Consider the following 27989-nt stretch of genomic DNA (forward strand, 5'->3'; position numbering starts at 1 on the left):
GATGTGCGTGTGGGCGCCATTTAGGTTGCTGCCATTGGCGACACTGCTGCTGGTGGTGCTGCTGCTGCCGCTGCCGCTGCCGCTGCCACTGCCACTGCCACTGGCGGTGGTGGTGCCAAAGCCGCTCATAATGCCAGCACCGCTGGGTACGCCAACGCTTACTGCGCTGCCACCGCTGGCGCTGGCATTGCTCTCATATTATGATGGTCATGCGTAGTGAGGATAGGAGCTCAGGTGCGGCGCCACATGCGAGGGCGTCACGTGGCTCATGGAGTGCGGCTGATACAGATTCGTTGCCGGGCTGCCCCAGTTGCCCCAAGAAGCGGCCGTAGGAAATATGGATGCTGCAAGGATCACAAATAATTTAAATAAATAAAAAACTCACTTTAAATTACATTCGAAACGAATAATGGGTATCGATAACTATTTTGATTTATTTTACTTAATTTTATAAATTAGATTAATTTATTAATTTAAATAATTTTTTTTAACGTTTATCAAAAACTATCGACAAAAACTATTAAGTATTTATATTAACAAAATTAGGAAATGAAATTTGAAATAAACTACTTAGAAAAAAATATGTAGTATGTGCTAAAATTAAAAATCTAAAATATTCATCGAAATTGATATTATAAACTATTTACTTTAATTACTTATTTAACGTCAACTAAAATCATTTATAAAGTACTACAAAGTTTTAATTCAATAGCATCATAAAATAACAAATACATTTTTTAAAATTGTTATTTTGTTATTTTGCCTATAAAATAACATTTTAAATAAATAAAAAATTACTTAAATCTTAAATTAAAAGCTTAAAGTATACAAAAAAGCTAAAAACCATTCAGTAACTATTTAAGATCCCATTTATAAATTGGATTTAATTGGATATAAATTCTTAAATAATTTTTTGTCCACTTTAAAAAAAGTTGAAAAATAAAATAAATATCGATATTAGTTGATTTTCGTAGCCTTACCTGAGGACGAGGTCATGCCATGATGGGGACTCATAAAGGAGCTGAGCTTGGCGCTGTGATGATATGGCGTCATAAACAGGTCGCTCTGATACTTGTAGGTGGGATCACTGGCCGCCGGCTGTGTGGCCGCTGCGAGGCCCTGGAAATCAAATTTATAGGCATAACGCTTGCCATGAACCTTGGTCATGATGTTCTTGTCATAGTAGTATCTGCAAATAGATGATACGGTTGGAGTTAGCCTTGAGAACTCGAGGGTGGCATTTCTAATGTGTCCATTGTGTGTGTGTGTGTGTGTGTGTGTGTGTGTGTGTGGGAAAGTCAAACAAAAGCTCTGCCCAACAGAGAATAAATAATTACAAAATAATGCGCGCTTTATGCGTTTTAAGTTAATTTGCTGACATTAAGCGATTTTAGTGCTAGACACCCTGACTTGCCCTCAATCCCCCTCCCGGCCTTCATCTCCACCACTTCCCTTTCCCCCGGCTGACTGTGGCAATTAAATGGCAACGCCTTGCACATAAACTCAAATAGAAATTTGTGGCACAGGGAAAATCAAATTGTTTGGGCAGACAGTCAAGCAGCAGGCGGCAAAGGGGGCAGGAGGGCAAAAGAGCAGACTTGGGGTCCACTTTGACACCCGTGACCAAGACAGACGACTGGCCGAAATTTATATTTGCTTTTCTTGCTCTACTCTTGCGCCGGGCATTTAAGAAAATTCATTAAGTTTGCACTGTGGGAAAATCAAATACAAACATAAAAGATTTCGCTAGCGGAAATTGTAAACTAATTAAAAAATAAAAACATATGTGATCCAAATAAATATAAATAACTATTTCATATATTTAAAAAGTGTTTGGCTAACGAAACGATCAACTCATTATGTTTAATATATTTTATATATACTTGCTGAAAATTTGTTAAAAAGAACAGTGAGTAAAAACAAAGAAAGTCTATTTATGGGAATTCCCAAAAGCATCATTAAAACAAATGTCGTTTTCATTACAACCAAGCGAAAATGTTAGTCACTGTTAAATAATTACTCGTAATGTTAATAACATTTCAAGATTTGCGATAACATACGTTAAAGCAACAATAATAAATACTCTTTAATAATATTGCAAGATCATTCATTTCAATCATTATTCATAACGAATTTGATATTCGTTGCGGTTGAAATAAAAGATTTAAATAAATTACAAAACCGGCGATGCGAAGTTCTTTCAAGCGAATGCTTTAATGCAAATTGGCTTAATAATGCATTCCGTTACGTTTGAATATACATTTTATTTATTTTTTTTAATGTTGCAGTCTTTTTGTGTACAATCGGCCATAAATTATGCCAATTAATGGCATAAATTAAAAGCAGCAAAAAGAGACAAAGTGAATGCAATTTGAGGGGAATGTTCCATGGGCAAACAATCAAAACCAATCAATGACTGATGATGGACGCGGGACAAAGCACACAATCAGTGAGACAAACAGCAGAAAAAAAGGATTAAAGTAAATCCCATTTTCACACATGTATGCAAGTGTGTGTGTGTGTGTGTTTTCCGAGTGGCCAACAAAAGGGCAGCTGGCTGGGAATAAACAAGGCAAATGAAGCATTAAAGCACTTGTCCTTGTTGTCTTTATGTGGCAAGGACTTACATGCCTGCTGCGTTTTAATTTACACCCACCCACAACACACACACACATGCAGAGACAAATGTGTAGCATACTTTTCAGCTCTCGCATTTCTTTGCACACATGAAAGCTGAGACGATAATGACGATGATGATGATGATGACGGCAACTGCGTTCAATTGAGTTGAAATGTGTAAGAAAAAAGCATGTATTTCCAGACCGACAGACAGACAGACAGACAGTCAGGCAGTCATAGGACGTGTTGAAGCATCCGCACATCAAATAAAAAAGGCTTTTCCTTTGCCGTGCTTTGTTATTGTCTGTGCGCTCTTTATCCAACGCTTTTTACATTTATTTACATGTTGATGATTTGTGTGTGTGTCTATCGCAAATTGGCTGGCAGGATTCTTCCACTTGAATTGTCAGCTTCTCCTTCATTGGCATTGGCACTCATTGGCCGCCTGATTGCAAGTGACAGTTTCAAGGAGCAATCCCAACTAAATGGAAGGGTTGCCTCTAAAATTCTTTACTTCCATTTACTCTAGTCCTCACCGTGTCTGTGTATTTCTGTATTTGTGTATTTGTGTGTGCTTAGCAAATTGACCGTTGCACAAATCCTTAGTTCTGCATATGTTTCTGGCAGCCTTACGCAAACAGGACAAACCTCGACAGCAGCAGGACATGTCGTAGAGGGGGGAAATTGCAGAAATCACATTTAGCTGAACGTACAGCAATTAGATTGCAATTCGAGTTTTATTGGATTTCTGATTACATTATATTTGCGAGCAAAAACAATTTAATATTGAATTTCTGTTGCAGAGATACGCCCACAACGAATACTTGTATTGGAAGGTAAACAATCGCTTATGTTGTATTTTTTCTATCAATAAAATAAAATCATTCTTTTTTTTTTGGGATTTTCTGCGCATTTTGTTGGACAATTGTCATCAAAGAGGCTAATCAGCAGACGAATCAATCGATTGAGGGACCCTGATGAGCTGATATAGGCGGAATTAGAGCAAATTGCAATTGGCACACATGCCAGCATTTTGAAATGCCACAGATTCTTGACTAATTAGCAGCACTTGAACGCACAAAAACAACCCCACAGAAGTTGGCAACAAATCACTTAACAACTTATGAAAAACTTACCTTAAGGCGCGACTCAGTTTATCGTAGTTCATGTTCGGCTTGGATTTGCGTTCTCCCCAGCGACGAGCCACTTCATCGGGATCGGTTAGCTTGAATTCGCCGTTTGTGCCCTCCCAGGTAATGCAGCTGGCATTGTTGGAGTCCGAAAGCAGCTCGAGCAGAAATTGCCATAATTGTATCTGTCCAGAACCTGAAAGTATATATAACATATCATTTATATTATGCTTTACGACTTTTTGGCACTCAAATGGAAATTGAAATAGAAATATATAAAAGCATTTAATGGCAGTATTTTGCCTGCCTAAATGTCCGTCAAAAGAGCATATCCTTTAGTCCTGCTGCTGGACACCAGCAAGCATAAAATTAACTTTGACTGCTGGATGTGGCCCAAAGTAAGCATTTTGTGGCATGCAAAAGTGCCATAAAGCATTTCCGACACGCCGCTGGAGTCCCCTCCCTCCCGACCAACTAACTGCAGGAGGGATCACCAGCTCGAGGGTTTGCCGATATTTATGTAATGAAAATGATACAGCATTAAGTCAAGAGAAGTTAGAATACTACTATCTTTATATATAGCACAAAGATGTTTCTAAACCAAATTCTTTACAATTTGCAAAAAGAGTCAAAAAATGCTTGGCTCTTGAAATAATTTTGATAACAATGAAATTGTAATTTTAATAAAAAAAAATTTTAATAAGTCAATCATCGCTTCTAATTTTTTTAACCTTGTAAGATCTGAGGTATAAAATTTTACTGTACCAATTTTATTGTTTTTTCTTTTAATTTTGTATACAATTTAACAATTATTTAGATATAGGTCTACTTGTTCTGAGTCTAAGGTAACTAATTTATTTTCTAAATTATTTTCAAGTAAATGAAAATCTCTCAGTTAAAATATAAGTAGAATTTGACAAAAAAGAAACGGCTGTTAGTGATATATGTTATATCTTCCTTTATATTATATTACCCTTTGAAAAGTTTACGTTGCAACATTTTTAAAAGACTTTACTGGATATGAAAATATGTTTTTGACTGTAGCTAGATGAGAATATCCTCATCTGGCTGTGGCTTCATAAATGACACATTAGCTTGTAAAAGGACGCATTGTGTGTGTTCTTTTGACTTAATAGCGTGTCAATTGTTTAGCCACGCCTTTTGATGAGCGCCGTCCGAGTGAAGTTATCATTCATCCTTGTCATCGTTGTCGCAATCGTCGTGTTGGCACTTAACACATTCTCTTGGCCATGATTTGCAATTAACGCAATATTCATGACGTTCTCACACATGAACAGCCCTGGGCCACCACTACCAACAGTGAAAGCAAACTTAACTTCAACTTCCCAGGGCCGTTGTCAGGTTTCATCCCTCGCCAACCCTTACTCCTTCCCCTTTATCTGTATGTGTGTGTCCTTTTTTTTGTGTGTGTTGCGTTTGCGCTGCTTTCGCTTGACAGAGAACAGAGAACAGAAAGAGAGTGGCTTTGTCCTGGGGCACGGCCTAATTGCCAAATGATTAAGCGATTTATGATGTCTGCAATGAATGCGTGCCGAATCCCTTACACAATACACAATACACAATAATAATTTTGTAAATGTTTTAGCACGCACAATAGAAAATCCAAGTATGCGCGACGACATTTGAATTTTGATTTGAGTTCTTATAGAAACCCAAAGGTCAAATGAAGATGCATGTATTGGCTGGGCAGAAGTGTGAATAATATTTAAAGGCCATAAAAGAACTGTTTAAACTTTTTTGTTCTTCTTCAAAATGAAATAAGTAAGCACTAAAATAAACTGACTGAAATTTCGTTCAATGATAATAAGAACAACTTTTACTACTACTCCCTACACTGATAAAAAAAAGACTTAAAATTTTCTTCTAAGAAATAAGAATCAAAATTAAAAAAAAATTCGTTTTGATTGTAAGATATTTTTTTCTAAAAGTTGTTTTATTTTTGAAATAATATATTTAACGTTGAAGTACTCTGCTATTATTACTTCTTTTAATACTTATAAACCTAATAGTACTTTTACTCCAACTACTGATAAATAGGAATCATTTAAGTACCTTATAAAAAGTAATAATTTTGTTATCATTAGAAATAGCAGTATTTCCTGTGTACTATAATACTAGCTACTACTCAATAGTTATGCAGTAGTACTATTTTCTTCGTGTGTTGTAGGGGAAGGCAAAATACCTACTAGATCTTTTTAAAAAAAACCCCAATTTTATTGCTGCTTTGCTATTTTGTCGCCTCTAAGAAATGTTAATTAAATACTAGTATGTAAGTTGCAAAAAGAACTAAAGAAGAAACTAAGTGGCTTAAGTAATTAGCAAGAGTAAAAAGGACTTTTCATGTAATTTTTTTTTTTACTTTGATGTGCCGACTGAGGCTGCACTTGGGGCAGCACCTTTTTAATTATAAACAAGTTTTTGTGCCAGGCAATTATGTCACGACTCGCAGTTCCACAGCTAGTTTTGGTTTTAGTTGTATATTTTTTTCTATTTTTTTTTAATGTATTCTTACACTCTTTCGGTTGCATGCACAAGTTGCAGCTGTGTCAGAGCGCACATGCAAATGAGGCCAGAGGCAAGTATTGCCCAACGCCTGCAGCTTGCAGGCCGAGACCGGACTTGGCTAACAAAGCGGTTCCGTGTCCAAAGGAAGCCATAATTAATCAAAAACAGCATTTTTGCCACCCAAAAAGCGAAAGCGCACACTGTGTGTGTGCAAGTGTGTGTGTGGCTGTGTGTATTAGTATATTTCTGTGTGTGTCTGTGTTTCTTTCTCAGTGAGCTTTTGCGATTAACTTCAAGTTGAAGTTAAGCGGCAACTTGGCAACGGCCTAAACCACACAACAACAAACCCAATGAGCTTCAAACTGAGAAAGAAAGAGAAAAGAATTGAAAAGAGACAGAACGAGAACGAGACAGAAACACAAAGAGAAAGAGACGCTTTGCAATGGCGCTCGGTTCGTGTAAATGTCGCGCCGGAAAATGTTGGGGCGTCTGGATTTTTATGCTAATTCCGTTCAAACGCCATGTTTGGCAACCGTTTGGTGGAAGGGGGCGTGGGTGGCATTGGGGTTATTCAAGGGGTTCAGTAATGGTCAACATGGCGGCCCAATGCAAAGCTCATCCTGGCATAGAATCAATAAAAGTTATTGATTTTATTCAAAACTTAAAATTGAATACCAGCAAGTGTAACTTTAACAAAATTAAATTAAATAAATTAAATATTAAAGATATGACTAAACAAAAATGAAAAAAATCTAGAATACCTATTTTACCTAAAGTTATACTAAAAACATAATTAGAAGAAACTGTAATACTTAAATGGATACAATAGATACAAACTATATGTATAAACTTTGAGAAAATCCTCTGTTTTTGATGTAATAATAATTAATTTATTTATAACATTGTATTTTAAATAATATTTCATATATTAAATTGGATTTCAAAAATTTTGGGACTGAACAATGCTTTTGTCACTAGACTTTTACCACTTAAATACGTTTTTTTTTTTCTTAAAAAAGAAAAGGTCGTTCTCATGGCTCTTTTTCACATTTTTTGGCAATTAATCATAAGTGATAAATGCACACCTACTTTTTAACCCTTTTAAAAGTTTTTGATTTTTTAATGTCAGTTTTGGGCGCGTGCTATGTTCACATTGCCAGACTAAATGCAATCTCATAAAGCTGGAAAAGAATAGGAGAAAACGACCACGCCCACTGCAACGCTTACACACACGTGCAGTAGACGCGGATAATAAATTGTCGAAAAGCACCTTTCGCATAAATTAGAAAACTGCCCCGGCAAGATGGAAAGGGGTTTCAACATGGACACGTTTGCACTACATGTGCATGCAATGGGTTAATTTGTTAGGGCGCAACCAGACGGAGCAGTCAGTGACTAACGTTAAGCCGAATCTCAGCCAGAAATTGATATGATAATGAAATGCAGTTCAAGTGGGACTACCAAGGACTACCAGTATAGGGTGGGGATTTTCAGAGGGTGGTTGACTTATGGACACGTGCTCCACGCAATTTGGCATTATATTTTCTTTTCTTTCCCTATTCGTTGATCAACTTAATCTAAGCACCTGTATCTTTATGCTTTTGTAACTTCGTTCGCTGAATGAACAACAACAACACACTCACCTGAGCTGGCTAGTCTGCTGCTGGTGGGTCCGAACATTTGATATGGATCTGCAAAAAAAAAAAAAAAAACAAAAGGTGGTTGCAGGACATAAGTTTTATTTTTAGTTTTTCAGTTGTATTTCGTAAGTGTTTTATGCAAATGTTAATGAAGGACCTGCCAAAACGGAATACATTACATAGAAAAAGAAAATATAAAACAGAAAAAAATACATATACGTGAGCAAGTTACGTTTCCGCTGATGAAATGAAAATGCATTACCAAAACTGCACTTATAGAGAGTAAAAAAATAGAGAGAGAACGAATGTGGTTCATTTGCGCACAATTGTCGAGTACACTCACACCCACACACACACTCATACACTCATACACTCACACACAAATGCACTTCTAGTCGAATATCCATTTCACTTATTATCCGGCGCGCATTTCCTGCAAGCGCAGCGTCAGCAAAAAGCTTAGCATACTCTTAGACAGCCAGGTGCACCTAGCTAAAGGTTACCCTGTGGCAGACGCGGCACAATTGTCCATAATTCGCATCATCTAAAATCATAGAGCTGTAGCAGGCAGCCCAGCATTGTTTCTTTGCATTGTTCTTGCAACAATTTAATGCCACCGACGGCAACACAGTTATGTGGCACGCGTCTTATTCATGCAACGGTCGTCAAAATTTGACAGCAACACAGACCGAGAAAGAGCGAGAGAGAGCTATTGAGAGGGGAAAAAAATAAAACCAAGCCAAGTTCTTGGCAACGTTTTGAGTGCGTCTGGGCCGCTCTAATTGAGAATCCTTTATGCCATTTCAATTGTTTCCATTACGCCTCAATTCAAATGTGAATGCGAATGCGAATGCGAATACGAATGCGAATGTGAATGGGTATGAGTATTACGAATGTGCCGCACTTTTGTTTCCATTCGATTTGAAGTGGCGTATTTAAGGTTTTGATTTGCGACAGTATTTCAGGGTTTCTCACTAGGCTATGCGATTCGCATTTTAAAGCGAGGGAGAGTAAAATGACGCACGACTGAACGGGTACTCACTTGCACTCGCACTAGCACTCACTTTGACTTTGAGTGGTGGTATTTGTTTCAAAATTACAGAAATAAAAAATGAGCTGAATGAAAAGCGAATCGTACCCAAAACTCAAGTGGCACTTGCAACGTGCGCACATTTCAACGAGAGGAACTTTATTAGTATTAGTTGGTAAACATCCAACAGCATTCGCCTTTCAAACTTTCAACGCTCCTGTTTATGTTTGGCTTTGCATTTGGGATAAACAATGCGGCACGTGGACTAAAGGACCTTCTATTACTATGTAGTATGCCTTCACTTTAAATACTTTTAATGGAACACTCTCAATTGTGACACTTACCAGGTTGCCGTAGTTGTGTGTGCGGATCATGTTTAATACTCAACGCATTCGAGCTGTAGCCTGTAAATAAACAAAAGAATTTAATAACAATCGAATTAGTATAGATTATAGTTGGATACAAGAAATCAAAATCAATAAAATATATATGGAAAATTGGTTTTCTTAAAGAAATCTATGTAGAATTTCAAAGGACCCTTTTAATTTGAATACTGAATGTCTTTAGAGGCCAAACCATGATTTAAATGATATTCCGTTTGAGAATCGGTGAAATTTCGACAAAGTTTTGAAAGTTTGAAGTTGGTCGAACCTTACACTTAGCACCTTTACAAGTCAAAATTTTTGACCAATTTGACATGATTTTTTACAAAAAAGTTAAACGTCTGGGAATCAATTTTAAAGTGTTGTTTTACACTAAATACGATATAAGGAGTTAAATAAGTGTGAAAACTTGAGATTTAAAATTTTGAATTTTCAAAATTTCAAAGGGGGTACCCTTACCATCAAAATCGAATTCTAACAAAATCAGGCTAAAAATATTTTTTGTAGAAAACTAATAAAATTTTAATGCAGAGTGAATTAAGAGGCGAAACCATGATTAAAATCTCATTCCGTTTGAAATTCGGTTCAGTTGTGACAAAGTTATGATAGTTTGAAGTTGGTCGAACCTTAGACTTTGCACCTTTACAAGTCAAAATTTTTGACCAATTTGACATGATTTTTTACAAAAAAAATGAAACGTCTGGGAATCAATTTTTAAGTGTTGTTTTACACTAATTATTATATAAGGAGTCAATTAAAAGTGAAAACTTGAGATTTAAAATTTTGAATTTTCAAAATTTCAAAGGGGGTACCCTTACCATCAAATTCGAATTCTAACAAAATCAGCCAAAAAATATTTTTGTCAAGAAAACTAATAAAATTTTAATGCAGAATGAATTAAGAGACGAAACCATGATTAAAATCTTATTCCGTTTGAAATTCGGTTTAGTTTTGACAAAGTTATGAAAGTTTGAAGTTGGTCGAACCTTAGACTTAGCACCTTTACAAGTCAAAATTTTTGAGCAATTCGACATGATTTTTTATAAAAATATGAAACGTATTATGATCAGTTTTAAATAAATTTTTATCAATCAAATATGATAAGTATTCTTTATTTTAAAAACGGGTGTCTTTTGTCAGTGTATGCTATATTCGAGTGGAAACTATGTCTACTATTGAAAGATCGCTGTTAAATCCTGGCAGGAGTTTGTATGACGCTGATTGCGAACTTGACAGTCCGTAAGCTAACCAGTTGTCAGTTATTGCAGACGACACTAAAATAATCAAAGGCATTATCAATTCAACCGCAGCACAAACATTATCACAGCTCTGTCATCAAAGCAGAAATCAGAGCCGAAGGCGACAAAGACTGGAGTGTGACTGTGACTGTGAGTGTGACTGTGACATGAGCAATGCTGAGGCCTGTTTCAATTTAATGGAATATGATTGTTGAGAAGCAAAACAATGCCGCTGGCAATTCAATTTAAAATGTTCAACATGCCGCGATGAGATCTCATTGCAAGGAGCAAGGAGCAAAAGGAGCAAGAGGGAGCAAGAATGGAAGAGGAGTGTCAAAATGTGTTGAAGTTGTGGCAAACTTCACGCTCTATACAAATTAAAGCCGCAGGCAGCGGGCGACGGCCAAAGGACATGGACATGGACATGGACATACAGATGGAGATGGAGTTGGAGTTGGAGATGGAACATGGAATAGGGCATTGGCTGAGTGGTTATGCACCGCCCGCTGTTGTTTTCGTTGTCACTTATTGTGCAAAAAAACGAGACAACAACAACGAAAACAAATGAGAACTTTTCATATGACATTTTTGGGTTTACGCTTTTTCGTAGCCACTCAACTGCGAAGAGCACAAAAGACGCCCGATTGCATTTGAGCAGCATCACAGCGGGAACACTGTGTGGTCTCGGGTGGTTGGGTGGTTGGGTGGCTCGGTGGTTGGCTGCTTTGGTGGGTGGCTTGGCACAAAGAACAACTTTAGCTGCACGATTTTGATGGCATCATGGCTAGCAGCAAAACACGTTCAGCCAAGCTGAAACTGTGTGTTAAATGTGTTAAACACTTTTCAGCTTTTCCATCGCACAGATTTTTCGCCTCAAGCTGCTGAAAAGTTCGCGGCTTTGTTCTGCAATTTCAATTAAGTGTTTTCATAACTAGCTTAATGAGCAGGTTAAACACTCTTCAACCCAAAATATGTATATCCTTTGCGTGTCCTTACGCTTCATTGCTCTCAGAAATAAAAACGCTTGGAAACCCTTCTCAACTTTACACGCCAGACTGACTGACTGACTGACTGACTGACTGACTGAGCGACTAACTGACAACAACACGTGTAGTCAACACCTTTTTGGTTTTTTTTTTTTATTTCTTCTTTTCCATTGATGCTTGTTGATTTGCTCAATATATTGTACAACATTTTGCATGGTTCATTGAGCTCCCTTTTCAATTCACACGTTCTTGTATTCGATTCTTTCTTGTATGTATTTTGCATGCTAATAAGCACACATTTGTCTATTTACTTTTATTCACACATTTATTGACTTGTGGCCAACAATTTGCTGCAATTTTAGTCTTACAAAGTTTTCTGAGATCTTCCATCGATATCTGTGTCCAAAAAATAAGGTGACATTTGATTTTAAACTGCGCGCTTTGAAGGATTAGGAGAATTCTTTTTGTTTTTAGGTTGGTAGTACTGTGAGTGACATCTATGTCAAATTTCATGTGAAAATATTCATTACTGTTTGAGATACGCGTCGTTTTGTGAGCTGCTAAAAGTGAGTTTCTCGTTTTTTGCAATGTCGAAATTTGTTGAGCAAAGAATTTGCATTAAATTTTGTTTGCGGAATCAATTTTCTGCTGCGGATACGTTGAGGATGGTGCAGAAAGCCTTTGGTGATGAGGCTATGTCTAAAAAAATGTTTACAAGTGGTATAGTGAGTTCAAAGCCGGTCGTGAACGTGTCGAAGACGAAGAGCGTCCTGGGCGACCATCAACCTCAACTGACGAAGCTCACGTCCAACAAATCAAAGATTTGGTGTTGAAAAACCGTCGATTAACGATTAGAGACCTTGCTGATGATGTTGGCATATCAAAAGGCTCAGTCAATACCATTTTGAAGGATGTTTTGGGCCTCAAGCGCGTCAAATCTCGACTGGTACCGAAAACATTGAATTTTTTTGGAAAAAGGGCGTCGCGTTGAAGTGTGTGAAACGATGCTTTCCGACTACCAGGATGTCATGAAACGGATTATAACTGGCGATGAGACTTGGATCTATGCTTACGACCCCGAAACAACCGATCAATCGAGCGAATATCGTGCCAAAGGAGAGCCGAGACCAAAAAAATCGTGCCAAAGTCGCTCCAAAATCAAGGTCATGTTGACTGTTTTCTTCGATTATCGTGGTGTTGTGCATTATGAGTTCCTTCCACCGGGTCAAACAGTCAACAAGGAATATTATCTGAGCGTTATGTGTCGTTTGCGTAACAGTATCCGTCAAAAAAGGCCAGATTTGTGGAGAGACAACTCTTGGTTTCTGCACCACGATAATGCACCATCCCATACTGCACTCGTAATTCGTGATCATTTCATCAAAAACTCAACCCATATCGTTCCGCAACCACCGTATTCACCTGATCTGGCACCGTGCGACTTCTGGCTGTTCAGCAGGCTCAAAGACCGCTCCGGGGACACCGTTTTGACACGATAGAGGAGATTCAAGCCGCAACGAAGACGGAACTAAAGGCCATCCCGGAAAGTGACTACAACCAGTGTTTCGAAAATTGGAAAAAACGTTGGCAGAAGTGCATTGTGTCGGGAGGGGATTACTTTGAAGGGGATGAAATTGATTTGGAAGAATAAATAAAGAATTTTCAAAATAAATACAATGTCACCTTATTTTTTGGACACAGTAGTATTAATTTACAAGTCTTAAAAGTTTGCAAAAAGTGTGCAAAGTTTTTGTAAGCAAGAAAAGGTAGAGAAGTAAACGGCTTTGAAATATTTTTGTGATACTAATAAAAATGATTTTAGCACGATAAAAATAAAAAATATTAATATCAGATCTGAAGGAAGAAAATGGCTGAAGATTGTATAAATATGCAGTTAAGTTACTTACATCAAGAAACACGCCAAAAATTAAAAGATTTTAAGTTTGAAACCCTCATAAATGAAATACATATTTTTGCAACCATTTTAGTATTTTCAGTATTTAGTTTCTCTCAAAAAAGTGAAGCTTTGATCAAATAGTCTGTACTCAAAAATTGTAATCGATTTAATCTTAAGAAGTTTAAAATCATTTGAAGAAGTGATTAAGAAATTTTCTTTAAAAATAATCAATATATAATATTATTGTTCTTTCTAAGTACATTAAGTTTCAAGTACTTTTGCATTGAGAAATAATACTTCTACGTATTATTAAAAAATCACTATTAATTCCTTTTACCACTTTAAATTTCAAGATAAGGCTTAAAGAACTCTACATAGATCCTTTTAAAAACCATTTAATTATGAGTTAACAAAATAAAATATATATTTAATTGATTACATTGATGTACTCACCTTGCGATTGTGTCGAGCTGTGGGATCCCCACGATGATTTGTACGAGGAATCTGAAAGATAGAAAGAAATAAAAAATTTTAATAAATTGTTTTATTTTTTTTGTTTTTTGGATTTGATCAAGGGGAATATACAAAATACGAAATGTTGCAGCTCAACGATGGAACTTAAATGTATTCATAAATATTAAGTATTAGTTATTAATATTTATTTACTTGGATTCCACGTGGGATTGCCTATGACCGATGGCCTGCCGGATTCACACATTGCCCACTCACCTGCGAAGAGCATTGAGAAGTTGCTAAAGCTGCCCGTGGAGCGTGACAAATAATCAGCGGATGACTTGATGTCAAGCATTGTGACAGCAGCGTCGCGTCTGCAACCGCCGGCGGTGCACAATGCACAATGCACAATAAGAAATGTGGTTCCCTTTGGACTGTTTAACCGACTGCAAATTGTTTGTGGCACGCGGTAAATTGGTTGCCGGATCGGAAGCTAATAATGCACACACACAAACGGATATAGACACAGACACAGACACAGTCACAATGTAAAGTTCTGGGGCGTCAAGTGATGTCGTCGTCCAATCCCAAATACCGGGCACTCAATTCAATTTATTTAAAAAAGTCAACACGGCTGCACGACCGCAATGTTGAATGGAGTCGGAGTTGGAGTCGCAGCCGGAGACGCAGCCGGAGACGGAGACGTAGCCGGAGCCGGTGAGGAACAGGAAAAGGAACGGGAACGGGAAAAGTGACGATCGGAACCGGTTACCGTTACCGGACACCTCGACTTCCGGTCGAGCTTTTCAATGCACTTTGGACCTGCTTTGATTTTTAGCGTTGCGCGTGTGTGTGTGTTGGTGTGTGTTGGTGTGTGTGTGTGTATCATTCGCGTGTCCAACTGATTTATATATGTCAATCTGTGCTGTGCTTGTTGTTGTTGTTCGCGTATCGCGTATACGCAGCGTGTAAAACACTTTGACGGCACCAAGAGGAGAGAGATTTTGAGATTTGTTCAAACAGTGACACCGGATTGCGTCCGATCTGTGGCACGGCAGCGTAACAATTGATTTCATTCCGTCGTCAAATCGCGCATATCCTGGCCGGGCACAATCCCAGCACAACACACACACACACACACACACAGAGACTGAGTCTTGTTACAACCCCTCAGTTAAAAGGCGCAGGCTCAGCCAGCCAGTCACATGTCTGGGTGTGGGTGTGTGTGTGTGTGTGTAGCAGTGTGTATGGGAAGGGGGTGGGTTGCTGGCTGGTGGTTGCTGACTTGCTGGGTGGGTGGTTGGCTGCTGCCACAGTTGCTGCTGCTTTTGTGTATCTATCTGTCTGGTCTGCTGTGTGTGTGAGTGTGCGTGTGTGTGTGTGTGTGTGTTTGTGTTGCTGACTCTGTTTGACGTCGACAGCGCTGCTGTTGTCCTTTATGCGCCAGGATATACTTAGGCTATAATCCACACACCAAAAAGGCAGCCACCCCTTTTTCCATTGAAACACCAATCAGCGTTGAGACAAGGTGTGGCCTAGCTTTTCACACACACACACACACACACACACACATACAGGCACACTCTCGCAGTCTCACAGTGTGACAGTAAAAGCAGTGAAAGCTTTTTGCAAATGGCAGAGTGTTTAACTTGGAACTTTTGTGAACTTATTGGTTATGGATACCGACAAAACTGAAAACTGAAAACTGAAAACTGTGCGCTATCGATCATATTTTCATATCTTATAAAGTGCAGCTGCATTTTCCCACTCTCCAGTTTTCTCTTATACCCTCTTCCTCCCTCTCCCTCCCTCTCCCTCTCTCTGTTTTCTCTCATTGTAGGAGGTTACCGTTTCCACTTGAAATCAGAGGCACAGCTTCGTTGTAGCTTCTCAGCTTGTAGGTTGCCACTTGTCGGCTCTTTCTCTCGCTCGCACTGCCTCTTCCTGTCTCTTTTTATATGTACTATTCGCTCGCTCTATTGCTGTTCCTTTCTCAAACTTTGGAGGCGACACACTGAGGCAACGGCAGCGGCAACGGCAGCGGCAGCGCTCAGAAGTGGCGTCGCCTTTTTAGTGGGTGACACGAAGCAACAAGGACGGATGTATTATCCACTTCCTTTTTCCTTCCACCAAACACAAGGATATTACCGTTTCGTCGTTCGCCTACACAGACAACACCCATACACCCATACAAACATACAAACTTACATACACATGCACACAACGTTGACGCTGCGCATGAGAAATTCAAGTGGGCGTTGTGGAGCATGGAGAGTGGGCAGTGAGGGAGTTGGTAACTTAAGGGAGGGGTAGGGTGTCAGGGGGTAAACACCTGAAAACAATGGAGCTCCTAGGTGTGAGTGATGGCCATTGAAGTTGCTTGTTGCGATGCCTCAAATCGACAATAGTTGTTGCCCGTTGATTGCAAGCACTGCGTGGGGATGCGTTGACGTTGACGCTGACGTTGACGCTGACGTTGACGTCGGTGCTGACGTTGACGTTGACGTCGACGTCGACTCAGATGCTCAAGTGCAACTTTTGCTGTTGCTGTTGTTGTCGTTGCCTCGTATTTGCCAGGCTATGGAAAATATCTGATACAAACTCACACACACCCACACACACACACACCCACACTCACACACACACTTCTGCTGGTTTAATTAATTTTTGTGATCACTGAAATTGTTTTTGCCTAGCCTCAACTCGTTTTGTCCTTTTGCTAATCCTGCCGCCGGCCATATGGATGGCACAGTGGGTCCTTCTGTCAGTTGGGTGGCTAATTCACAGGCGTCAGCGAACAAATTGCAGCTGCTCACCCACACACACACACACACAAAGCAAATGCTTTTATAGTTTTTTTTCCTCTTCTTTGCTTTGCTAAAAACAAATTTGAATTTGCAGCAAAAAGTTGGCAAGTCAAGGCAAACGACAAGCTCATGTGTGTGTGTGAGTGTGTGTGTGTGAGTGTGTGTTTGTATAACTGTGTGAGTGAGTATGCTGCTGCTAAGCTTTGACAAGTTATTTAATAAAAGTTATCTGCAGGGCGGCTCCAACTTCAATTTAACAACTGCCACTTACCATCATCTGCTCTTAAGCATCGAGGGTAGCTCAAAATGTAATTAATCTCAATTATATTTAGTCAAAATATAGTTTTTTTTTAGAAAAAACTTTCAAAACAGTCAAAACTAAACCCATTTCCATATCGAATGCCTCTATGATCATAGTTCAATCTCAAAATTAAAAATTTATGATTTTTTGTTTAATAGCACACAAAAAAAAACTTCTAAAATACTTCTTAAATCTACGTATTAAACTTTGAAGTCTTTTTGCTAGCATATAATATCTATTAAATTTCAATTCTGCAGTGTTTTTAAAATCATCATCTTATTTAACTTAAAACTTTTACAGCTACGTGTAAATCGAAGCTGTTGATTTCTGTTTGGAACAGGAAATTAAATTTATAGAGGTCAATTTTTTTTAAAGTTCAGAATAATTTTATCAAACAGATATTTTGAAATTTTACATTAATTTCTCTGCACTATTCGTCAAATATTTTTGTATTTCAAACTTAGTCTTTTTGCATATATTACTTGATAATATATTACTTAATAATAATTGACATTACCAAAATGGGGCTTAGTATTGTAATAAAAAATAAAAAATATATAAATACATAGTTGTGATACTATTCGGGTTCTATTCTTTTATTGAGAGCCCTGGTCCCACATATATTTCCAATACATAAAATGTTCAACCAAATACTTTCAGAAGTTATACTTTTATACCGTCAAAAGAATTAAACCACAAATTAAGAGATAAAACAAAAGTTATAATTTGTTTACAACTAATGAAACGGCTCTCGCAACAAAGTATGTATGTGTTCTTATACAAGTGCTTGTATATGTATGTGTGTGTTAACCAGTGCTAATGGAATCTAAAATGGCTAAATAGCAATTTGCTGTTCTTTGCAAAGGAGAAGGTGGAGTGGCCAGAGGGAAGTCTAAGTTAACTTGGCTCAAATGTTTGCCAGGACTTTAGGTCGCTCCCAAAGTATGTGGGGGTATGTTGTGTGTGTATGTGTGTATGTGTGTGTAAGAGATTTAGTTGGTATTTTAATTGCATTCATTATGTAATTTCATTTTCACGCTTGTGGTGAAACTTTAAATGAATTTCTTTTGTGGCGTTGTTTCCGCCATTTTGCATGCATCCCTTTCCCCTCGCTCCTCTCTTCCCCACCCTTCCACGTTGTAGGCGAACATTTTCGTTGAGAGAGAGAGAGCTATGTATTTAAGCCGCGGTTAGTAAGTCGCCGTTGTTGCCACACCTACAATCTAACTGTTTTTATTACAAATGCGTCATCTTTGACGCCCCACCGCAATCTTATACCCGTTTCCCCCTCATCCCTGATCCCTGCTCCCTGCTCCCTGCTCCTGCCGTGCTGCTGCCCTTGTCCATTCCAAAGGGAACAACCAATGCATCAAGGTCTGTCCATTTATTTGTGTGCAGCCAGAAGTCAACGGAGCGTCAAGACAAACATGACACGAACGGCGGAGAGGGCAAGAGATTGGGTGGGAGTAGAGAGTGGGAAAGAGAAAGAGAAAGAGAAAGAGAAAGGGAGGAGAGGAGAGGACAGGCAGCATATTGTCTGACTTAAGCAACCACCAACATTTGCAGTTAATAAGAAACGCAATCAACGCTGCGATTTGTTTTCTCAAGCTCAATAAAGCAGCCAAAAAAACAGGGAGACACACACAACAAGAGACACAGAGAGAGAGAGAAAGTGAGTGAGAGAGAGAGAGCAAATGTTGCTAATATTACGCGCGCCTGTGTGCATGCAACAAAAACAGACTGCCTACAATAACAACAAGAGTCAAGGCAAGGCAAGAAACTGTTGTCCTGGCACACGTGGCCATTAATGACGTATGAATGATGTAACACGCGACGGCAACAACAACGACAACAACGACAACAACAACATGGACTGAGCGGCACGTGGCCAACTGGCCGACTGCCTGCCAGAGGCATGACAGGCGCATTTGAGGCAAGGGAACGATTGGAACGACTTGGAATGATTGCTCCTTTCTTGGCCAGCCGGTTACGGGTCTTTAATGCGTCTCCGTTCGACCGACGGCAGCACGGATTGCTCACTTTTGCCTGCAGCGATTTTATTCGCGTTGTGCTTTTCTTTTTTCCTTTATTTTTTTTGTTATTGCTGCTGCTAAAAATGCGTATTGTTATAATAGTAGTCAAAACATATACGATACGGCAATCCTCTGTTAGGCAAAGACGAATTTGTAATACCCTAACATAACTTTGGCACTTTATAAAGCATTTATCACATAGATAACTTAGAAATTCAAACCACCTCTAGTCTCTTAAAAAGCATTTGATGATTTTGGTTTAGTTATGGAAAATTTATCTTCAACTTCATACCAAGGACATAAACATGCATACAACATAAAATTTCATAGTCAAAATTGATTTGAGTTATGATCAATGCGATATTCTCAGTCACAGTGTATAAAGAGTTTTTTGAAAGGTGTACTTATCACAAAGTTTCTAGCTGAAAGCAAAGTTTCATGACAAAATAAATATGCTCTTGCGTAGAGTAAGCTTATTATACAATACATATTGTAATTTATATGAGTCTGTGTAAAACTCTTGGCTGGTTCACTATTTGTTAATCAAATGGGCGGCAACGGCTATAAAGTGACATCCCATAAATCAGCAATGAATTGGCTACAGCAATGGGTTAATGGTTGTTATGTTTCTTTATTTCTTGCAGTTGAATTGGAATATTGAATACTGAAAACATATTCATGAATGTCATACAAAACTGAAGGGAGGAAGAACGATATTCGAATAAGCAAAATAAGATAAATGGCTTAAAGATAACTCTTCCTATATACAAACGATAGTTGTGAGAAAATTTATAATAGTTTTCTAGTTAAAAATCAATAATTACTTTCCGAAATTAAATTTTGCTAACTTCACTGAATATTTAAAATAATAATTGCAAAGAAATAATTAATTTTCAAAACTTTAACATTCTTTTTCTCAATCTTTTCAAGAAACAATATTTCAAAGAAGAACATTTTATTAAGTTGCTAACATTAAATTTACTGTCAAAGTATTTATAGAGAAAATTTATCTATCTGTAACTTTTCAAGATATAATTAATAAGCAGAAAAACTTTGTATTGAATTTTTGCAAAAGTCTTAATAAACAAATTATATTTCAAAGCTTTTAGAGCTATTTTACACAATGAAAAACTTAATTACTCTAACTCTTTAAAAAAAATATATTATTTTGAAAAGAAACTTATTATCAAGTTGTTATCAGAAACTCATCTTCCCACCGAAAAGAACAATTCCCACAAGTATGATAAACCCAACCATTAAGAGTGAAAATTGTAATGAAAACAAATTACAAACACGAAGGGTAACAATCAAATAAAATATAAAAAAAAGGAAAATGAGGAAATCAATGAAGGAAAAACATATTGTAGTTGTTGCCGTGTCCACGGTCCGTTTCCCCTTTTGGTGTCTGTCTAAACAATGCGTGTTATAATTGCGCAATCGAAACTGCAGCAAGTTGTGAGCGAGGGAGGGGGATGGTTGACTTTTGAAGTGGAGTGAAGGGTGTGTGGTGTGTGGTGCGTGGTGCGATTCATGACTCCGATTACCGCCACGGCGGTTAACGGCAGCGTTTGACATGTTTTTCAAAAATTTGAAAGCTAACATATTCACACGCTGACCCTGCATATTGGCGCGGGTCAAAAGCGAGCGACACTCAAGGGGGCCAATGACAACAAACAGACAAACAAACAATTAACATACAAACTATAGATTGGTAAGGGGTTCAGGTTCAGTTCAGGTTCAGTTTCCAGATTGAGGGTTGAGGATAGAGCTGAGGTTCACGTGTGTCGACTGCTATAAATTACGGCGGTTTGACTCGTGCGACCCTCGAATTGTCAATTGCCCGGATTGACTTTTAGCGATTATTTTTCGGCATTGTCTCTCACGGTTTCTGTCTCACGTGAGTTGTGTTACTTGAGATAAATGTGAAAATAAAAAAAAATAGCGAAAGGAGCGAGAAAAAAATCTAAAACTGCGACACAATAAATTGTGTGGTCCTTGTGGTCCTTTGGCTGAGGCTCATAAATTCAATTGACAACTAAATTGCAGTCGCTTGGCCACCGGAGACGCTTCGACACGGCCACCTCCGGCTCTGGCTGCGCTGCGTTTCCGGCGAGGTGCAAACGACGCGTCGGGGTCAGGTAAAGTCGCAGAGAGTGAGAGAGAGAGGGGACGAGAGGGAGCGAGAAAGCGAGTCCTTGTCGTTGTGCTTTCTAAACTTTCAAGTGCGCGTGATTTTTGATATTTCATGTCGGAAGCGGGTCATTTTCAAGCGCATAAATCACAATGCTGGCCAACGGAAACAACCTGTTGCTCAACTTTCTGACACTTTGTTTTATTTTCTGTCATTTTCATTTTCATTTCTATTTATATATATATTTCTTTTTTATAATTGCTTAGGCAAATTGTTGTTATCGTCGCCGAAAATCACAGTACACAACTATTCGTAAATTAGCAACATTTTCCAGCTTGTTGCCGTCGTCACAATTATCATCATCATCATCATTATTATTATTATTCTCATCTTCAGCCAATGCCAAAGGGGGGCAGTAACAATGAATTGATTTATGAGCAACTCGTGCACAAATCTCAGGGGGTTGCCATAATGACTTGGCTGGGAGTTAAGTGAACCGCGAAAAAGGCCATGAATAAAAATATTTGGACATCAATAGGCACACACACACACAACAACTACACACACATTCAGTGCATGGGAAAAAGTTTTCTTTGTGAACCAAGCCAAGTCATGTTCATATGTTCTTTTTTAGCCAAAAAAGGCAAATAATGTTTAAGCATTAAATATGCGCGCATAAATTTAAGGCAAGCGTCAGTCCGCGAAGCTGTCATAAAGGACACGGCCAAAAAGGACACGCGAATTGTATTGAAGAAGCTGGCGCCGCGTTTTGTCCCGTTTTTGCCAGGGAATGTGCGCCAGTTGGCACAGCAGCAACATTTTCAATTTATTTTCACAGCCTGAAACAATTACGAAAAATGAAAAACGAATGAAAAAAAATGGAGAGAAACAAACTGTGCGCAAATGAAATCAGAAATTAAATTTGAAGTGAGCAAAACATACGGCGTCCCAGCTCAGGGAGAGAGAGCGGGCAGAGTGGAGAGAGTGTCGAGTACCGAGTACCAAGTGCGGCAAGGACATTGGGCACAATGTGACACCGTGGCGCAGGTTTATGGGCGTCATGAATGGATGGGTGGGTGTGGCACACTCTAACAACCGCCGGCTGCGTTAAGAGTCGTTCAGGGGTTGGCAGATTATGCGATTAAGTTGAAAATTTTCAAGAGATAAACGAAACTAACAACCAGCAAATGTTCACAAATGTCAAAAGTTTGGAAATTTCGCAATTATTAAATTAAATTATGTCAACAAACAAGGCACTTTGAAATTAATTTCAGAGTAATATCTCTGAATTTTTCTAAAGCTGAAAAAAATTAATAATTAAATTGCAGAGTTAATTTGTAAGGTCTAAGAATTTTAATAATTTTATGACAGGTAAGAATATTTTAAGCTAGTTTAAATACACAATAGAATTTAAAAATTATACTATAACATAATTATAATAGCAATAGAATTTATGATTTTAAAAGTAATAATAATATTAAATCAAAAGCTGCAGTGCTGCAAAAGTCCACCAATTGTTTGAAGTTTTGTATCAGTTACAATATTATGACAATAATTGCAATAATCCACATCAATTAATAATAATAAATAGTATATACTTTAAGCAGCTAGAATTTACATTTTTTGAAGCGGCTTTTAGTATGTAAAAAACAACGAAAAACAAAAAAATAAAAATAAAAAATTGAAATACCTAATAATAATAATAATAAATAATTAAATTAAATCTGCAGTTAATATTCAAAAGTATTTCCAATTCAGATATATTTTCTTGAGTTACCCTGGCAATAATCCACTTTAATAATAAAAATAATTTATTTAATTAAGCAATAAGTATCTTAGCTACCGTAGATAATGAAAACTTGTTTGTTTTTATTTACCCTTTGCCGCTCTTCAATGAATATATGCACAAGTAACCACTCAATTGTCTATGCCGAAATTTATCTCACACTCAATGAGCTACCCCTCAAGTACTTTACACTCCCCCACTCCAGTCTCCCCCTCTGTTGGTCGGGCTGTCAACGACGCGTGCGCCCTAATGCGCTTCACATAACATTTTGATCATTTTATGATCTGTCGATTAGCCTCATTGTTGTTGGCACATCCCCCCTCCCTCCGACATAGCCGAGCTGGTGCCTAGTGTCTGATGAGAGAGCTATCTTTCAGGGGTTGCCAAGGGGTGTGTGAGAGTGTGTGTGCTGAGCAACACGCTTAATAGGATTAGCACTGAAGAGCACTTAAGAGTCAAATTATCAACGGTAGCAAGCACAATTGTTTTGACTGTTGCGTTTTGTATGTTGACAGTGGCAAGGACATCAATTGTTTGCCCAACTTTCCCACCATAGTCTTCTGCTGACAATAAAGGACATAGGACTTAACACAAGATTATTGCACAACACTCAAACTCAAGCTTAAGACATCATAAAATCAAAGTCAAGTGTGATGCAATCGCTGTTGCCAACTTTTTGGAGGAAGTCTTTTAGAGGCGACTCCCGTCTCCGGTGCCCCGATAGTTGCATAGGCCATGAGGCTGCACTGGCTCTCGCTTGATCCTCCCTCTGTTAACAAATGCAAGATCCAACGCCAAAACGTTTGTCCCTTGATTTTAAAAATAAGTGCTGCCACCCTACAAAATTTCCCGATTTGGCAACTTGTATCATTATAATCAAAATGAAAATTAGTTTGCACCCAAGAAAATTCACCTAGTCTCGAAATTTTTCTTAATTTTTAAGCTACAATTTTTTAAATTTTTGCAGGATTTTTTTAAGAATTGTGTCGATTTTTTGATATTTTTTATATAATTAAGTTTGAAACTTCTGCCCAAGTGGGTTGACGAACTTTAAACCTTCATATAAATTTATATGTTTATATTTTTGAATTTCGTATTTTTAATTTTCATTAAATTTCTGATTAATTTCATTTTAATTAAGTTTTAAAATTTTTTATTTAAGCAAACTTAAATCAGTGTTAAACAGCGCCCTCTGTTGTGCTGTAGCTGAAAGCCAAGCAACATTTGTCACTGGTTGTTGTCTTGACTGAAAGCTGTCAAAGCTAATAAGCTGTCAAGGCGCTAAATTTGAAAGGACTTTAACTATTTTTGATGAATGGTGAACTTACACAATGGATTGGCGCCACCGCTTGTGGCATTGCTGCTGCTGCTGCTGCTCTTACTGACGCTATGCCTGCCCAGTTCGCTGCTGGAGGCGGAGGAGGAGGAGGCGGCGGCAACGGCGGCATGCGATGAGGATGTTGTAGCGCAGTCCAATGATGATTTCTCTGCAAGTGAAGCAAAAAACAAACACATTAATTGCCAGGGCAGCACAAATTTGCACACTCAGCGAGACACGCTTTGCCATTTGCCACGGACTTGCCACACAGAGTGCAACATAAATGGGGCAGCTCATAAATCTCAACATAGATAATTGTCAGCGTTGCGTCTCGCGATGGTATGAATAACAAAACTAACTGCCCGTTTATTTATGGCCCAAATTATGGTAGATGTATGTATGTATATGTATTGTCTATAGTCCTTTTTAGTTCTGTATAGTCCTTTAGCTGGTGCCGCCGCCCGACCATGACGCGGCGGACACGCAACGCCGCTCATCAGCCACCCTCCCTGACAGAGCCTGTGAACCGCAAAGGACATAATAGCGAGGGTTGTCACTTCAGACATGCTCATATTTACTACGAGCACCGTCCAGTCGACCAGTCAACCAGTAGCAATGTTTAATTGCCGTAAATCTTTGTTTGATGTAAACAACAATAAGACGAACTGAGAAATTTGCAACGCTTACAATTGAAATGTCAATGCGACGTTCCAATCCCAATCCCAATCCCACTCCGGATTCTGATGTCAATCTATGCTAAAATCCATGAAGCCGAGCCAAATTACCCTGAATTGGAGTAGGGAACATGACAGTGTCATAATTGTTTCCCACAGGAATATACAAAAATTTCTATATTGTAGATACGTTTAAAAACTTCGCACTAAAAAGAATGTTAAACACATTAAGGAATCTAGCTCAAGATAATAATATTTAATTTTAATTTTTAATAAACTTATTATCAAAATCAAGCATTCATTTAATTATTTAATTTTTAAATTAATATTTAAAGCATTAGAAAAATTCCGAATATAACTATAAAAAAACTAGAAAAATTTGTCGAGTAATTCTTGTATTTTGTTCTCTTGTGATCACATTTATAATATACTCAGAATTGTAATTATTTTTGATGTGCTTTGTGAGCAAAATATAATGAGTTACGCATGACAAAGTCCTTTTATACACAAGGAGCAGAGCAGAAGAAAAAAACAGAGGGAATAGGAGAAGAATTCTTAGCTTGAAAGGATTCATTTTATATTTGCTTGAGCGCGTCGAGTTGAGTGGAGTTTGAGTTGGCGGCCAAGATGGCTGCCATTTTGGGTCTGACGGGAGAAAAGGACCTCCTCCCGGCTTGTCATATTGAAATCCGGCTTACCAAAAGCGACATTTACCGTTCCACTTTAAGCAACACACAAAACCAAAGCTAAAGCTAAGGCTGTGCAATTGAAATTGGCCAAAAAAATAGATAAGATGGAAAAGTTTGACTAGAGAATACCCTAAAGTCCTTATTAAGTTTATGTAGATTTTTTTGAGACTTAACACAGTATTTTTTTTATTATTTATAAATATTAATTTACTATTTGTAGAATTTTCAAGAAATTAAAATTATTGAATAAAGGAAAATAATGGACTAAAAATACCCAAATTTCTATTAACTTAGCAGTTGATATATGTTATAACTTAAGGTGATTAAACTTAACTGCTGTAATATACCTAACATTATTATTATCCACATTTAACCCATTTTCCGATTTACAGGGTATAGAAACAATTGCAGAACATGGCAGCGGAGGCGGCATAACAAACTCTTGCCAGGCACGCGATGGACAGTGCATTTTTGATGTTTCTATCAAACCACAGACAACGGTGCTACAAGCTCTCCACCAAATCCTCCCTGGCCCTGGTATCCATTATAAGCCACATCCGTTGTGCCGGCATAAATTGATAAATACCGAAAAAACAAAAAAAAAATATATAAAAGAGGGCAACGCCAGGACCTTGACGTTTATATGGATAATTCAATTTAGATTTTTATAATTTTTGCTGTTGTCTTTTTTGTTGTTGTCGTTGCTGTTGTTACAACAAGCAAAAATTATGTACATGGTTTACCGCGGTTTCTGACCTAGGGCCGTTTCTTTTTACTTTTTTTTTCGTCGTTATTTGGCCCATAAAATGTAACGGACTTTGGTCATTTTGGTAGCTGTTGGTGCTGGCGGTGGTGGAGTTGTCCAATGGTCAGCATATGCTGTGTTGGATGTGTTTAAATAAATACGCGAAATTTGCCACTTTTGTAAAAGAAAATCTGTTCTTCTTTTTTGGGTGGTTTTGTTGGTTTCGCCTCTACCGGAAGCGCTGTATTTGTTTTTCCGCCATTTTCGCTGACATTTGTGCTAGACCATAGCGAGAAGGTCAGTGGGTTGGCCAGTTGGCAGAATGGAACATAAACAAGCTGCTAAAAAGGAATACATAACCAGGCAGGAGGCGGACATCAACCCATAAGCTCTATCAAGATGTTAACTTTTGTATAGTAAAAATGATATATCAGATGATATACAGGTGTGTTTCAAAAATCCCTAGAAATTTTAATAAGCAATTTATATATATTTTATATAAATATATATATATACATTTTATATATTTTTTAATTCTATCTAGTTTTTAAGGCATTTAAAAATTATTTTAGTTAAATTCAATTCTTTTCAAAATTTGGTTAAGCTTTAAAAAAATATTTTGACTTTCGAAAGATTTGTTTGCTTAGTTTCAGTAGAATCAATCAATCATTGTTAGAGATTCTGGAAACCACCATGATAGTAATGCCTATAAAATTGCTAACCTGTTCGAACTTTGTGCTCCACATGTGAGGTGGTGGAGGCGGAGTGCGGTGGTGCCACTGATGGAGAGCTGACCACATCTAGAGACGCAGTCGGCAACTGTCCCGCGCTGGACGTGATAACACCATGTTGTGTGCCAGCTGGTGAGCAACCAGATGGAGGTTGTAGGGTATCCAGGCGATGACGCTGCACACTGCTGCCCAGAACACCTGCGCTGCTGCTGCTAACGGTATTATAGTTGAGCACTCCCACTCCCACTCCGACGCCGACGCCGACGCCAACTCCGACGCCGGCGCCCGCATTGTGTGACAGGCCAAGACAATTTCCAGCTCCACTTCCGTTCTGCATGGCAGGCAATGTGTCCAGTGTGTCGCTCAGACGTTGACTGGAGTAGATGTCGCTGTGGCATGCAAATTGCAAATTGCAAATTGAATTAACACCTGATGCCAATCTCATGCTATCTCATTGCTCACCTGAAGGCGCTGCTCGCGCCAAAGAAACTGCTGCGATCCTGGAGTGCCGCCTTTGCTTTCTCCACGCTCTGTTTCAGCTGCTCGAACGTGGACTGATGAAAGCGATATGATGTCCAATCCGGTGAACATTGTCCCAACGTCAGGCAATCCTCCGTCTTCACCTGGGCCAGCGTTGGCGGCGATACGCGCTTCAAGTCCAGCGCCGTTTGATACGAACACGAATTCTCGTACATGGCGCGGCCTTCTGAAGCGTCAATGGCTAGATGTTGGTTAAGCAAAGGATTCCACTTGACTCTGGGCCAGCCAAATGAGTGGATAGTAAACATACATGTTTATTTATTATTATTAGATTTATGAAAAAATAATTATATATATATTAGAATAATATTATTGATAAATATACTTAAATT

The 27989-nt window shown here is 38.2% G+C and overlaps 1 protein-coding gene across 2 annotated transcripts; it reads right to left on the reverse strand.

The window, feature by feature from the left end:
- Window positions 1–179: 179 nt before the first annotated feature.
- LOC117788166 (DNA-binding protein D-ETS-3) lies at window positions 180–27812 on the reverse strand. Of its 2 annotated transcripts, XM_034626838.1 has the most exons (9): window positions 27580–27812; window positions 27109–27506; window positions 24289–24447; window positions 13903–13953; window positions 9290–9349; window positions 7919–7966; window positions 3756–3945; window positions 981–1189; window positions 180–344 (listed from the first exon to the last, which is right to left on the reverse strand). In XM_034626838.1, the coding sequence occupies exons 1-9, from the start codon at window positions 27810–27812 to the stop codon at window positions 208–210; spliced, it is 1485 nt and encodes a 494-aa protein (XP_034482729.1). In that variant the 3' UTR covers window positions 180–207. The 2 variants fall into 2 exon arrangements, with proteins under 2 accessions (XP_034482729.1, XP_034482730.1); XM_034626839.1 differs by lacking the exons at window positions 24289–24447; window positions 27109–27506; window positions 27580–27812 and adding an exon at window positions 14179–14257.
- Between the last annotated feature and the right edge of the window lie 177 nt (window positions 27813–27989).

This window comes from Drosophila innubila (genome assembly GCF_004354385.1).
Source record: "Drosophila innubila isolate TH190305 chromosome 3L unlocalized genomic scaffold, UK_Dinn_1.0 0_D_3L, whole genome shotgun sequence".
Lineage (NCBI taxonomy): Eukaryota > Metazoa > Arthropoda > Insecta > Diptera > Drosophilidae > Drosophila > Drosophila innubila.

Bases quoted from the DNA above. Each gene is read 5' to 3' on its own strand.
- LOC117788166 (XM_034626838.1), bottom strand. From the start codon at position 27,812: ATGTACGAGAATTCGTGTTCGTATCAAACGGCGCTGGACTTGAAGCGC. The intron at 27,507-27,579 runs GTGAGCAATGAG...TGCATGCCACAG, and splicing joins GGCGCGAGCAGCGCCTTCAG to CGACATCTACTCCAGTCAAC. The intron at 13,954-24,288 runs GTAAGTTCACCA...TCTATCTTTCAG, and splicing joins CGGTGGCGCCAATCCATTGT to ATTCCTCGTACAAATCATCG.